Source organism: Ochotona curzoniae, unplaced genomic scaffold (genome assembly GCF_017591425.1).
Source record: "Ochotona curzoniae isolate NIBS_2020 unplaced genomic scaffold, NIBS_Ocur_1.0 contig_3819, whole genome shotgun sequence".
In the NCBI taxonomy this organism is placed as follows: Eukaryota; Metazoa; Chordata; class Mammalia; order Lagomorpha; family Ochotonidae; genus Ochotona; species Ochotona curzoniae.
The window spans coordinates 18185336-18201493 of record NW_024466004.1 but is presented as its reverse complement, the minus strand read 5'-3'; the positions used below and the strand labels follow the sequence as shown (position 1 = coordinate 18201493).

General features: G+C 37.7%; 1 protein-coding gene across 2 annotated transcripts in view; it reads left to right on the top strand.

The window, feature by feature from the left end:
• The window catches only part of BMP5 (bone morphogenetic protein 5), a 115530-nt gene that overhangs the window by 96072 nt on the left and 3300 nt on the right, over positions 1 to 16158 (top strand). For both annotated transcript variants that reach the window (XM_040983028.1, XM_040983029.1), the window contains exons 4-5: positions 3650 to 3844; positions 15653 to 15729. In XM_040983028.1, coding sequence (XP_040838962.1) covers positions 3650 to 3844; positions 15653 to 15729 — 272 coding nt within the window. The remainder of the gene's footprint in view (positions 1 to 3649; positions 3845 to 15652; positions 15730 to 16158) is intronic.

The following is a 16158-nucleotide window of genomic DNA, read 5'->3' as shown; positions in this document are numbered from 1 at the left end:
CAGTTGCTCAGTAGAGGTACAGAGTATCTAAGGACAAAGTAACATAGGTAATGCATCTATGGAGTAGCTCAGGACCAGGGGAAACTTGGGGAGCACTTACTCATGGAATCTTAATAGTCACTGCAGTGCTGAAGTAAAAAGGAAACCAAGGGAAAACTTAATAATATTAAAAGTTATTTTAGAGGGAGTTCACATTGGTTTGAAGAACACTTTGCTTCACATACAATATCCATCTTTGTAAAACGAAAGAAATCCATATTTGTAACGCACTTACCTTCACAGTTTTAAGAGCATACATCTTGAGAATAGTATTATTTCCCTACATATAAAAATTAAAAGATTGGAAGTTTTTGGGATAATAAAAAAAATCCTCTTGCCAACCAAAGGCAGCTTGGAACTTTGTGTTAAGTGCTTTTTTAACTATAAAAGGTCAGTTTGTGTTGTAATGAATGAAAAACTGATTTTACTGTATTGCATTGAGAACATCTTGCAGCAACCTATTTTAGTATTAAAAAGAGCATATATTAAAATGATTTCTGCAGTCATCAATGTATAAGGGTAAAAATTTAGTTCCTGTTAAATTAACACCCCATTAAAAATCAGAATAAAAGCTTTGACAAACACTTATGTTGTAGTCCAAGACAGAAACAGATTTTTTTTTTAATGTGAAGAACAGATCGCCAGTTATTCTATTCCATAACAGTTAAGTTTCTCAGCCTGCTTTTTTCTCTCTCTCTTTCGCTGAGTTTTCTGTCACTGGAAACATCTTAAACCAATTTCAAGCGCTACACCTGAATAAACATGTTGTAAAAGTGTTTATGTATTGAAGTGGGTCAGTTCAAGGTATGGTATTTGGCTGGAACTTCTAATTTCTCTTTTTACAGCAAAAGGGCTGCCAGAAGGAGGAAGTCTGAGCTGAATTAATACATTTGTTACAGTGGAAGTAGAATGGAAACTGCTCTGACCACAAATCAAACTGCCTCTTTCATTTATGCCAGTGATAGAGTTTTTCTAAGAAATATAGACTCTGGCAAAGAGCCACTATAAGTTCACATGGAAAAGAGAAACCTATATGCTTGTTTGCTCAAGGTTTACTGCTTTGATTATTTGTAAGTCCCTTTTCTGGTAAGACTGAATGTAGTGGCATTTGTCAGGCAAAAGACCGTTCTCATACTTGGAGGAATTAGATAAGTTTACCCAGCGAGCTGTAGAACAGTTACAGAAGACACCCACGCTGCCCGAGGTGGTCCGGGCTTCTATTTTTCACTTCACCGAAACCTCCACATTTAAAGGCCCTCTGTGTCCCTTCCGACAGCTGCAGAAGCTCACAGGACACGGTCTCGTTTTCTGATGGTGGAAGCTCTCGGCACAATGCGAGTAAACACAAAAGTGTTTATGCTGCCAAAATCAGTTTTGCCGAGAGCAAGGTCTTATTTGCGAAAATGCTATGGATTCCGTTTCTGGATCTTGTTTTCCTTTTCTTTTTCTGAGTTGGGTCAGGCTTGATAGTGGACTGAGGTGGCTCCACAGTCTTTACTGAATAAATATTTTAAGAAAACATGCATATATCTCAGGGGGCCCAGCCAGAGTGAATCATGTATGTATTTCAAACCACAGGATATATTACTTTTAAAAGATTGATAACTTCTTTATCTAAAATAGAAAATTTGCACCAGTTTTGGGTAATTCTCAGCTATGTTTACACTGTAAATAGTTCGTCCTCTTTGGATGATTTACATGGAAGCACATATCAGATCAAGGCTTTTTTCTGGATGTGATATGAATAAATAACAAATTTTATTAAGTGTATTTCATACTAATACCCACAGCTATATTTATATGTATATATATACATAACATTCAGTTTTCAATGATTATTTTAAAAGAGAAGAGCGCAACAAAAACCATTTATAAAATTCAAGGAAAACAGTACACCTAACTGATAAGATATATGTGAAACTAATTGAAATAATGTTTGGGGCCAGGCGCTGTAGCGTAGCGGCTAAAGTCTTGCAATTAAAACCTTGCATGTGCCAGGATCCCATATGGATGCCGGTTCTAATCCCAGCAGCCATGCTTCCCATTCAACTCCCTGCTTGTGGTCTGGGAAAGCAGTTGAGAATGGCCCAAAGTGCTGGGATTCTGCACCTGCGTGGTAGCTCTGTAAGAAGTTCCTGGCTCCTGGCTTTGGATTGGCTCAGTTCTGGTCATTGCATCCACTTGGGAAGGGAATTAGCAGATGAAAGATCTTCCTCTCTGTCTCTTCTCCTCTTCTCTGTAGATGCGACCTTCCAATAAAAATAAACACATCTTAAAAAAAATAATAATGTTTGGTTGGGACTAGAGTGGTGGCATAGTAGGCTGATCTTCCCTCTACAGTGCTGGGGAGGGGGTTTTCCATATGGGTACCAGTTCGAATCCTGGCTTCTCCACTTCCAATACAGCCCCATGCTTATGGCCTGGAAAGGCAGTGGAGGGTAGGTAGCGCAAAACCTCTTGTCCATGTATCCACATGGGAGACCCAGAAAACGCTATAGGCTTCTGGCTTCAGATTGGCTTAGCTCCAAACTGTTGTGCCCATTTGTGGAGTAATCTAGCAGATGGTGAAATTCTGTCTCTATCATGTAATTCTGATTGCAAGTGAAAATAAGTAAATCTTAAAAAAAAAAAAACTAATGCAAGGTAAACTGCCAGGCATATACATAACAGGTATTCCCACATATTTGACGTGCTTGTAAATATTATCATTGCTACACCGGAGGGGAGATGCTTTATCCACATGGACTTCATGCTCTAGGGCACCTGGAGTCTTCTCTCCATTCTTTGTTACGAGTAGCATCACTTTCCTCTGATATTCTACCGTTCAACTCGGAGGGCTCCCGGGCTTTAAGTTGCAGGCTGGTATAGAAGCAAATGTGAGGCTCCAGCCTCATCTGGATTTTTTTCCTCCCCTCTGAGAATGCAGGTTTGATTTGACTCTTTTCTTTTCACGTAATTTCCAAGGGTGCTACAATTCAGGGGAGGAGGAAATTCTAACATATCTGTCTTGAAAATGCTTTGTATCTACAGTTGAACTTGAGTTTAAAGCAAACCTCTCTCCCCAGAATAACTCATGAAATGCTGTATGTAGAGCACAGTTTTTGCAAAGTTTGCAGAGCAGGGGGCAGAGGTGAAGAGGCAAAGGCTAGCAGCAGTAACACCCGAAAGACTCCAGACAGACAGGAGGAAGGAGAAACACCTTGCCAGGATTCAGCTTTTCTCGCTTCCAGGAAAATCACAGGGTATGAAGCGCAGAGGAGCCCGCCGCTGTTAGTTTTGAAACTCTTTAATGTGAAGATCCCAGGCTGATGGGTGGCAGAACTTTTCCGTTAGAGTGTTTCTGACTTTATGTGAGTGGCTGAAAGCAGACGGAGGGTGTTCTGTGGTGAAACAATGAAAGAATGCTACACAATGAAAAAGCAGTCAAACTTGACACGGAAGCTGGATGCAGGAGGTAGAGCCTCCGAGTTTATGAGAGTCTTGGCTTGTGAAGAAAAGAGTCACGTAAGGGTTTAACGTCTCCGCTCTTCAAAGGATCAGCATCATGCATCTACGTCAGGTCAACTTTGTCTTCCTTTCCTAAACCAAATGCATGTACATTATGTTCTAGGACGCAGCATCAACGTAAAATCTGCTGGTCTTGTGGGAAGACATGGGCCTCAGTCAAAACAACCGTTTATGGTGGCCTTTTTCAAAGCAAGTGAGGTTCTTCTGCGATCCGTGAGAGCAGCCAGCAAAAGGAAAAACCAAAACCGCAATAAATCCAGCTCTCATCAGGACTCCTCCACAATGCCCAGTGTTGGAGGTAAGATATAATGAGAGCAGTAGAGACTTGCGGGGTCATATGCTGCAAATCAAGTAGTCCCAATAAATTTACCCTCTGCATCCACCCTCATTTGGTGTAGTAAATCTTTCAGTGATTTTTCAAGCATCCCTGGAATGTTTCATCAGTGAATCACTCAGTAATTCATTTTCAAATAAGTATGGCTTGCCTTCTTAGGTTGAAAGATTAGCTGAAATTAAAATCAAGTTGGCAGTAATAAAATTATGAAATGACTATATCAACAAAGTCTAGCTCAAATGAAGCCACACATCCTGCTCAGCTAACTTCCCCAGAGCCTCTCAAGTATGGATGGTCAACCAGGTAAATTCAGCATAAAATCCTTTCTTTAGTACTTCGATGGGAACTATTCATTCACTTTCTGCAGATGAGGGCAGAATAGGTTATAGGAATAGTAAGATTAAACTTACATTTACCTTAACTATGCAGAGGGCTATTGCCTAGGTAATTTTCTTTGGGTGTGTTTGCACACAGACTCATATATAAAATCCTTAACAAAATGTTACAAATGGGTAACAAAGGTGGATGTACCTGCAGTTTATTAATAAACAAACAGATAAAATTGCTGTTGATCTGGAAACTTTTATCTTCTCAAATCTGAAATGATTTAATCATGTTATTCATTCCAAGAGGGATGCTCTAGGATACCATTCTGCCTTTCACTTCAGTTTCTTGGAATAAACTTAAAATTTAAATAAATTTAACATTTAAATGCATTTAAAAATCAACTTTAAAAATCATAGTGGTTTATTTGTAAAATTTATGTTCTGTGTTAATGCATTCATATACCTAGTACCCCAAGAGACACAATGGACAAGTTGTTGTACAGAAAAGGTAAGGCTATTGAACACAGTATTCAACAAATCAAAATTTTAATTTCCTTTTCTAAAGAGAGAGAGAGAGAGTGTGTGTCAAACCATCTTCCACTGGCTAGCTGATTCCACAAATAGACTCACCAGATAGGTTTGGACCAGGCTGAAACCAGGATCAGAAGTTTATCCTGGTTTCCTACATGGCTGGCAGGTGCCCAAGTACTAGGGCCATCTGCTGCCTTTCTTGGGTGTGTTAGCTGGAAACTGGATTAGAATCTGAGCAGTTAGGACTTGGAACCAGCAGTCCAGTGTGGGATGCTGGTATTGCAAGTAGCAGTTTAATTAGCAGTATGACAAAGACCTCAGAATTATAACTTCAAACAGCCTTGTCATTATTTCTGAAATCTCCATTTATTCCTGATTACTTGAAATTATATAACAACTATTTATTAATTGAGCATGATAAGACAAGGATTATAAATAAAACAGAAACCAATAGTTGGTTTTGCACCTGATAATCTCAATATAAATTCTAAGTGGAATTGATGAGAAACTTTGGAAAGTGTAAATGACAGAAGTACCATGCTCTAAAAAAGTTCTTCTGTTATATGCAGCAACAGATACAGGAGAGGCGATTTCTATTCAGAATTACATTGAATGGATTCATTGCTGTAGTAAGGCAGTATTTTGAAGCAATTTTCCAACAAAGATCTTTACTTCTTTAACTTAAAAGTCAAACATGACATTAGTGCCTCATTACAATGCTATTTTGTAAAAATTTCACAAGGTATTTAGTTTGGCAAAAAGTTATAATTGCCTAATATGAAAGGGGGAGAAAAATAAATTTCTAAGACCTTTCCTTCCTTGTAAATACTGGCCTGTCAAATTTGTATATTTTTCTTTTCATGTAGAATAGTTCTGAATTTGGTTGAAATGTTTTTAATTTAATGTAGCAGACTGCATTGAGAGAGGCTTGCTAAACCTTGGGTGGAAGAGTAAATAATTTCTGAGGAAATTACAAAGCAAGAAGTATGTCGTATGCTTCTTATGAAAGCTCATAATTACTCTGGCAGAGGCGTTTCAGTAACTGAAATCAAAGTCCTTCTCCCTATTGGTTAACTCTATTTATCTTCTCTTCCTGACCACAAGCAACAAACGTACTTCTGTAGCCATGGATGAATAAAACACATGGAGAGAAATCACGTAACCTTTCACCAGTTTCCTAACACCATTTAGGGTACAAAATTATTTTAATATAGACCAATATTTTCTTTCTAAGAGTTTGTCATTGGCAACCATTTCTGTGAAATATGTGGTAGATGTTTTTGGAGCGCATTCATATTTTGATAGTCAGAAGAAAGAAAAGTAGCTGGCTTGTGTCTCTGAGACCTAACCTTTCGATAGGTAGTAATCAAGCAGACTGGGAAAGGTCTCACAGGATTTAGTCTAAAAGACAGAGGTCTAAGGAAAGGGAATGCTAATATAAACAGAAAACTTGATACTTAGGAGACTTGAAATGCCAGCTAAGTTTTAAAGTTACCCAAATATCAATAACAAGTGCTGTAATAGTACCAGACTTGAACATAAAATAGTGTGCAAATGCTCCCTGGTTAAGACAGGGTGGAGTGGGAGAATGAAAGAGGAGTCTTAGCTGGTTACTTGATGGTGTTTTCCCTAGAGCATATCATCAATAGCTGAAAGTCTCAAATGAGTACAGCACAAGTAAAAGTCTGGCGATTCTCGCCAAATGTGCTCCATTTCTGTTTTATTCCAAATATTGATGCCTCTGATTTCTCATTACCCTACACTCCTTTTAGTGCCCACAGCTATGTTTAGCACAAAGTGGGAGCCTCCAAAATACTTGTCAAAGAAAGTAGTATGAGAATATGGGAAAACTAACCCCACCCATCAAATGAGTATACATGGAACCATTGCTCCCAGCTTGTTATTGTTCAGGTTTTTGGAAAGATTGAGCTTAGGTGGAAATTTCCTGTAGTGGTTAAATTGCCACTTGATATGCCTATGCTTGACATTGGAGAACTTAAGTTTGAATTTTAACTCCACTTTGGATTCCAGCTTTTCTTTAATGCATCCTGGGAGGCAGCAGATGATGGTCCAGATATTTGGGTCCCTGCCAGCCAGGTGACATATTTAGATTGGATTCTGGACTTCCCAGCTTCAGCCTGATACACGCCTAGCTGTTAACAGGCATTTGTGGACTCAAAGAAGAGATGTAGGTGCTCTCTCTCTCTGTCTCTCTCTCTCTTTCTCTTTCACTCACTCTGTCTCTCTTTCTACTCCTCCTCTTGTCCTCTCTCTATGCTTTTCAAATAAGTAAATGTGTGTGTGTGTGTGTGTGTGTGTGTGTGTGTGTGTGTACTTTAATATTTATTAAAGAAAAGACTGAGTAGAAATGTTGTGGGAATATTGCATCTTTGTAAACTAGCGTGGCCATTTCTTTGAACATGGGTGTGGGCAGCAGATAACTGAGAAAACTGTCGTATGTTAAGCCGACAACTACCCATGGTATAAAGGCACGTGGCTGATTATAGTTTTAAAGATTACATGTAACACAATACTGCCCCAAGTATTATGTCAGTGCTGCAGATAATACAACATTAAACATCTGGAAAATGGTGCTTGAGTATGGTACAACGGTCTGTGACACTGGCATCCCATATGAGACATGGTTTGGCTATCAGCTTTTGCACTTCTGATCTGTGCTGCCACCACCCTTAGACAACAGGCACATGTCATTCGATCCTCCTGGCTTCCATCTAGTCTATGCCCAGCTGCGCGTAGCCATTTGGAGAGTGATTCATCGCATCATAGATGCCTTTCTCTGTGTCTCTCCCTATCTTTTCTGCAACTAACAAACAAATAAACAAATAAATAAAGGAACATCTGGAAGAACTAACAAGGCAAATGGAAATTCTAGGTTTAGCACAGATCTGTTCAAAAAGGCTGTTGTCGCATGGTTGCCAATATGGCTCTCTAGAGGTAGATCCAATCATGTGGTGGCCCTGCCTAATCCTTGCTGCTTTGCTAGGGAAGACATTCATGCAGGTGCCAAGTTTGAATCATCAAGCACTTATTCTCATCTCTGATATGCATTATCTCTTCACTTCAAGATGTGTTATAATTTCAGGCTCCTCGGGATCATAAGTCTTAACCAAAATAAGAAAACAGGATTAGCTAAAATCATTCATTATAGTTTTTATTAGCCAGTATTTAAAAACATTAATAAAAACTAATGCTTTCCATTACTCAACTAATTTTTCCATGATAGTTTACCCTGAGAGGCTGATATCAACATGGTATTGTGCTCCTAAACATTTCCTTCCACAATACAATTCTTTTCAGGATGAAAATATTTCTATTATGTGCTTTTAAATGCATGAATCATCTACTTTATGTATTTCTTAAAGTGTCTTAGCCATTTACCAAATAGTGACCTTATTCTTTAAATGTTTATTTATTCAATTGTAGTGTTATAAATGTATTTAAATATATCACTTCTAGAAATATTTTAATTGTTTCCAATTAGTTTTTCAAAACTGATACTGCACTGAAAATCCTAGAATATTCCACATGTCACAGCCTTTCTAATGCACATAATTTTATAGCACTTAACATTAAAAGCTGATATTTGTTTTCTGAATCAGGCATAATTTTGGAAACAAATATTTTGGTGAATAAAATGTAATTGGCTAACTCTATCTGTTCATTTATCATCCAATATGAGCTCTCAAGTTATTAATTGTAGACCCTTGGACAAGTCTTGGAAGACTTAGATGAGAAATGACAAAAAATTTCCAAGCAAAAGCTATGTGACCAGTGGGTTTGACATAATAGCTTAATCATTTTGTACTCCCCGGGCAAGGACCTGTTTTGAGTTTCAGCTTTGATTCCAACCTGTCTTAGTGCTAAGGAAGACCTATCTGTGAGTCTGTGGCTCTCTGCAGTTTAAATAAAACGTAAATCAAAGGAAATTAATACATGGATACAAACATAAATGAAATGAAAATAAAGAGATGGGTGAGTGGATGAATCCATTTCAGGTATATGCACCCATGCTGCAGTGTGGAATGGTCTGATTATGAAGCATTCCTATTGAAATGAGTATCACAACAGTTAAGTTATGGCGGCAAAACCTGAAGAATGCTACACAATATAATTGGTGTTAGAGGACAGCCAGGATAAGATGCATGCTAGGATTCAAACTTCCTAGAAAGGACTTCAGGAGATGTGAGATGGCCAAGAGTGCAAAGGACTATTTGGGTCATTGAAATAATTAGTTAATAAGGCCTCTTGGCTTAGTGTAATATCTGATAAGCAAAGAGCAGAAATTTACGAGTTTTCTTCTACTTGCCATCAGATGACTTGTGATCCTGCACACTGCAATAGTGAGTACTGAACAGAGAAATAGTGAGCTCACAGCAACAAGGGACTTTTTGATTTGAGGTGTTTTGGAGACAGATGGAAATTCAGGTTTGTGTATTTCCAGGTTTTGTGAAATCCTGAATTTTTAGGCCAGTGAATTCTAATGAGGGATGGTAAGGGAGCATCTACATGAATTTGCTAAGCTTAATTAAGCACACACATTAGATAATCATTATTTTGTGGTGTGTGTTATGCCACACATCTGCAACAAGAGAAACAAAAAATATCCCATGTAAGTGGTAGTTTCAACCAGGTTGAAAAACGTGATTGTGCATAAATTCAACAGAGTAATTCCAGGGGAGAGTGAGGTGTGGGGGTAGAAACAGCTATTAAACGAGAGAAGTAACAGTGTTTTAAAACTCCTCATTTTTGATTAAAATAGTAGCTTGAGTTTACATAAGTTTCTCTACCGTCAAGGGAATTTTAGGATGTATATCATTGATTCACATTCATTGAATATCCTATGAAAGGAAGATTCTTGCTTTTGGTTATTGTTTGTCTTATACATTCATTTACATGACATTTCAATTTTCAATAAACAGTGTCTACTGTTATAACAATAACAGTATTGTGGGGTTCAGCTTTCCCTCTTTGCCCTTTGGGAAATGAGAGTGGTGAACAGCAACTCTTTGCTTGGGAAAAAATAGCTTCTAATCATATTTGGTTCATTTAAGCTGTTGGCATGCTTAAATTATATTTTGGATTTTGCTTTTGTAAACATGCTTATATTTAACAATCTAAAGAAAGTACTATTACAGTTTAAAGGAAAAAGAAACTTATGGTGTCATACCAAAGTTATCTAGATTTGATCTGTTGTCTCTACATAGTGAGGTTAGCTCCCCTTTTTGTCTAGGATGTGGCGTGCAGGCCACTGAAAGCCTTTGAAGATCTCCAGCATTTTTTTTTTTTGCACAGATGAGACCAGTGTTTACTGATTTTAAAATATCTGTATCAATATAAACAGAACATATTGCATGTATTTCGTAAGTAGAATTGTAAGATAATTATACATCCCTCTTTCTTTCTCTTCCTGGCTAACCTTCTTCCTTCCTGAGTGACAGCTCTTCCATCCTTTGCTTTGCTTCCTGCGTGCTTGCAGCAGCTAAGGCTGGGCCATATTGAAGCTGAAGAACAGAGTTCAGCAAAGGTCTCCCATGTGGATAGTGGAGTCTCAGGTATTTGATCTGCCTCCCAAAGAAAATGATATTAGGAGAGTGAAACTGAAGTATAGCACCTAGGATTTGAACCAGTTATTCCAATATGGCACATGGCCATTCCACGGGGCAATTTAGACACTGTCCCAAATGCTGTCACACCTTTTACAGGTCGCTAATAAGATTTAATTCCAGAAACTGATATAAAGAACTTCACATAAATTAGTTAATATTTTCAGTATTTTGACAGTAATTTCCCAGTGTTAATGACATTAATAGGTGTTATAGATAAATACTTGCAATTTTGCTGCGGTGTGCTAGCGTGACTTTCCTAGTGTAGACTCTGGCAACAGAACATTTTAGTCTTTCTGTTATTACTCTTCATTTGTAGGCAGATTCGTTAATGGAGGAATTATGTCAACTTCCTTTTAATCTCCTAATTGATGCGAATCAGTATTTTTGATGATGCAAATCTAATTTCCTTGCCATTCTTCCAAAAACTCCTTTTACCCAAAATTTATGGTAAACCTTACAGCGAATTTTGGTAATTTTGGCACCATGTGTACTTTGCCATGTACGCACTATAAAAAAAAAAGATCTGAAGGAATATGCATGGCCCTGTCACTTTATGAAATCAGACTCTTGGAGCCAAGTTCTGTTATAATAAATTCCATTGTTCGTTACCTTTATGTGATGTTACATTGTTAAAATCACTTGATCAACATGAAAAGTTATATGTATGCAGCAGATATGTTACCTCCTTTTCATAAACTTGGAATTCAAGTAATCAAACACGTAGTTCACAACTTTCCACATATTCTTATAAACGGCATTGGCTATAGTTTTTTTTTAATTGGTACTAGACTAGGTTTTTACAAATTAAGGCAAAGCATGAGTGAATAAAAGCTACCATTATGGGAATTTTTTTATGCAAGTGATGAATTCCGTGGTTAAGATGCCTGTGTCAAAGGAAAGCTGGAAATGCCTGTGTGTCGGAAACCCTGAGTTCAGTGCTTAAGCTCGGAATCCGGACTTGACACCAGTGCTGAAATGGGAAGCATTGGTGATGGCTCAACTGATGGAGTTGCTGCTCCCCTCAGGGAAGATCTGAACTGCAGTCCAAGATTGTGGCTCTAGCCGGCCCTAACTTTGTGTTTGGAGCTTTCAGAGACTGAACCTCGGAATGAGAGCACTCTGTTTCTGTGTCTGTTTCTCTCTTCATCTTATAGATAGGTAAAGCATAATTACATTGCAATTCCATTATAGCTCTCATAGGAGTTAGCAAAGGAAATCTAGTCTGCCACGTGTTCTTGTCTAGCTTAATAGTTCTGAAGATTTTTTTTATATTTTTCCTTGTTTTTTTTTTAACATTTTTATGATACAATTCCAAAGGCTCAGGGATTCCCTTTGCACCTTCCCCACTGCACCCTTTCCCCAGTTCTTTTCCTCAATATTATTATAATGTTTTAGTCCCTCAACAGTCACAAGCCTATCATTCTGCTATTTAAGCATATCATGATGTTGTATTTATACATAATGGTAGAAAATCCAGCATCTTGTTGTCCAGATATATTTAACAGTTTTGTTCAGAATCCTCCTTTTACTTGAGAGTGGAAGTGCCTACTGAAATGTATCTTCACTCCTTGGTAAGCTAGTTTCCATTACACAGTTCCTCTAATTGAATATATGCATATACGTGTTTACCTGTATATTCAGTGATGTTGTATTTTACATGAAGGTTGCCCTGTATCAGAGAGAGCATAAAATATTCGTTCTTTAGGGACTGACTTATTTCAAGGAACACTGTGGTCTCTAGTTGGACCATTTTGTTGCCCATGCAGAATATATTGCTTTTGTTGGTTGAGTAGTATTTTATGGAGTATTTATACCACAGTTTCTTTTTCCATGATTCTTTGGATGGGTATCTTGGTTGTTTCCGTGTTTTTCCTATTCTAAATTGTGGTGCTGTAAATGTAGGATTACACATTGCTTTTTAATATTCAGATTTCATTTCCTTTGGGTATATACCCAGAATGGCATAATTGGGCCTTATGGTAGATCAATTTCCAGTTATCTGAATACTCTTTCTACTGACTTCCTTAGTGGTTGTACTAGCCTACACTCCCACCTACAGTGGAGTAGGGTACCTTTCTTTTGACATCCATATCAGCAGGTGTTTTTAGTAGATTTCTGAATGTAGCCCAATTTCACTGACGTTAGGTGAAACCACAATGTGATTTTTTTTTGGATTTCCATGATAACTAAAGAGCCTGATCATTAAATCAATCTGGTACTGGTACAGAAACAGAGAAGATCAATAGAACAGAATAGAAACCACAGAAGGGAGCCCACACATGTATAGCCAACTAATTTTTGACAAATGAACTGAACATAATGCAGGAGGAATGGCTGAGGCTGATCTCCTCAGTTGCTGTTGTGATAAGTGGATAGCAGCCTGCAGAAGTAAGAAACCCCTACCTCTCACCTTTAAATGTATCAGGCTCTAAAAGGATCAAAAACCTAAATCTGTACACCCCAAACATTAAACTATTACTAGAAAACAGAGAAAGTACTCTGCAAGATAGATGCATTGGGAAGATTTCTTTAAAAAGTCGAGAAAAACCCAAGCAGTCAAAGCCAAAATAATTTGAACTGCACTTAAGAAACTTCTGAACAGCAAAGGAAATGATCAACCAAGTGAAGAAGCAACCAGCAGAATAGGAGAAAATCTTTGCACACTACAAAATCAGTTGGGACTAGCATCCAGGATTTACAAAGAGCTGCAGAAACTCGGAGAGCTAAACAACCAACCGTGTGAAGAAACGGGTGAAGGAAATGAACAGAAATTTTTTCAAGAGAACATTTTTCTGAATGTCTGAGAAACAATTGCCATATCTATGCATGAACAAATTGTGAACTGTTGCGCTCATGCAAAGTTGAGTTGTGGTCAAGGAGGTACTTAGCCTAAAATATGTAATATCTGCAGAAAATATCTTCCTACTCCTTGTCTAAAGCTTGTCTGTTACTGTTCTCTATTTTGAATATTAGGAAGTAATCAAATCAAGCCAATACCAAAATCATTTATTTCCTTCCTTTAAATAATTTGTAGGAACATTTCATCCGTATTTATATTAAAGTAAAATTGTCTGGGGTCTGGTGAGGTAGCCTGGTGGCTAAGGTCCTCCCCTTGCATGCACTGGGTTCCTATTTGGGTGCTAGTAAATATACCGGCTACTCCACTTCCCATCCAGCTTCCTGTTTATGGCCTGGGAAAGCAGTAGAGGAGGCCCAAAGCCTTGGGACCCTGCACCTGCATGGGAGACCCAGAAGAAGCTCCTGGTTCCTGGCTTCAGATCAGCTCAGTTCTGGCCATTGCGGCCACTTGGGGAGTGAATCAAAGGATGGAAGATATTCCTCTCTGTCTCTCCTCTTTTCTGTAAATCTGACTTTCCAATAAAATTAATAAATCTCTTTTTAAAATACATCTGCAATTGCCTAAAATTTTTTTAACCACTAGTGCTGTTATTCAGTTAAGACAGAAGTTTTCATAATGTGCTGGTTCCCTAATAAATTACCTTCTAATCAGTTCTTCTGTCACCAGTTTATATAATTTGCTTTAATAAAAGTGGTTCTCATTAGAAATAAGTGAGCTGGAAAAATGAAGAAAAAGATCTGAGTCCCAAGTTTAATTATTATCTATCATCTTTAACTCACATTAAGCCATTAGTAATCGCTAAGGTAATCAATGACAGGATCCCTAGGACACTTTGACAAAACAAACATTCCTTGAAACAAGCAATTTGCTCTTTTATATCTCATATTGGAAATAGTCTAAGTAGGTTAGCTGTTAGAACACCGTTTGCAAAAGTATGAGCAAATTCTGAAATTGATACCATATACAAAAATCTGTTTCATCTTTATTTTACTTTATTCCATTTCATGATCAGATTCTGCTTTTACACCTAATGCCTTTAAACCATTTTGAAAAGTTGTTGGTATTTCAGGTTATATTCTAAGATATGTAGTGAAAGTAATGTGTTTCCTTTGCTTATAATTAGTTGTCGAATCTTGTGAGGAATTTGTTCATTAACTCCTCAAATATTTATTGAAGGCTGGTGCGTGCCAGGCACTGTTTTTGTCAGTTTGGCTGTATCAGTGAACTAAGTAGAGACAAGCAGCGTTCTTAACCTTAAAGAGCTTACATTTTACAGGGAAAAAACTTGAAAAAAAAAAGCTACACATATAATAAATTAAGAAATGGGGTAACATTTTAAGGTGTAAAAGATAATAGCGAGCAAAATGGAGTGAGAGAAATCAATAGTATTTGGGTGAGAGTTGCTGTATAAATATGGTAATCAGTGCAGACCTTCTTGAAAAGACATAGAAATCAGGCATGAAGCTATCCGAGAGGGTTTTCCGTGAGAAGGGCCGGCCAGAGTAAACATGTTAAGGTGGGAGCAAGTCCAGCTGCTTCAGGAGATGTGGCTGGATCAAAGTGAAAGGAGGAAGAGTGTAGGAAATTTGTCTGAAGCGATGACAAATCACTCCAAACCTTGCAATCACTGTGAGGATGCCGTTCGTAATACAGGGATCACAAGCAGACTTCCTGCAGGGGAGTGATAATTCAAAGGTCCCCCGGGCTGCTTGCTTGTGAAACAGGGAGTACAGATGCAGGTGGAATAGTAATGAGGCCGCTACAGTAATGCAAGCTAAGGATGGTGAGATTGGTCTAGACTCTGTGATGAAGGTGATGAGAATAGATTGATTTTGGACTTATTTGAAGGATTGAGTTAGATTTTTTTTTTTTTTTTGACAGTTTTGAAGTAAGAGTTGAAGGAGAATGAAGAGAGTGTTCTGATTTTTTTTTTCCTTCCGTCCTGGCAATGGTAATTAGTCAAATATGGATTGTTCGAAATTATCTTGGCAGGATGGAGGAAGGATGGTTAACAGATCTGAAAATATTATACTGAATTCAAGACTATTATCTGCCTCGTAGATTTAAAAATATTGTTTCAGTACTTCCTGTGTGTGATTATGTTAAGTAGCATGACAGTATGGATGCATCAAAGACTGAGCACACATCAAACGGCTAGTATGTGGTGAATGGAAGATACTAGACTGCGCCCTGCCATTTAGCAGCTCTAACAGAGTCCATTTACAACTTCCATTTTATGGAAGAAGGAACGCAGATACATTTCTTGATTGGTGTTCACTGAGGAAGTTGCCGTAGCTTTCAAAATTCAAGCTCATCTTCAGCAACTTCAGATACAATCCTTTTTAAACTTCTTCTCAGCAAACCCGTCAAAGAAATGCTACCAGCCTGGTGAGGAGCCATTTATCTAAAATGTGATTTTTGATTTCAGATTATAACACAAGCGAACAGAAACAAGCCTGCAAAAAACATGAACTTTATGTGAGTTTCCGGGATCTGGGGTGGCAGGTAAGAAAGTTCAATCAACTCTGTATTTTATCCTAAGTCCTTCATTAGTCATACTTTTTACAACACAGTGCCCTACGACTTTTGGAATAACTGTTTGACATGTGCCGTAACCATGACATTTTCATTTCCTTGTTATCCTTTCATGCCTGAAGCATAATTAGCGAGCTTTCTTTAAAGCACTTTGAAGTAAAACAAAACCCTATGGTATTTAGGAACAACAACAAAAAATAATGTTGTTGTTTAAATATCTCAAACTATTCCTTTTATTAGAAATGGAAAATTTTTAGATCATTACAGAAAATACCATCAGCCTCCTCAGAAACTCACCAGCATTGTAGGGCTAAGCAAACTCAAGTTAATGTCTGACACTAGGTGTACACACAGAAATAAGTGTTTTTGCTTTGAACTTAAAAATAATATTATTTACAT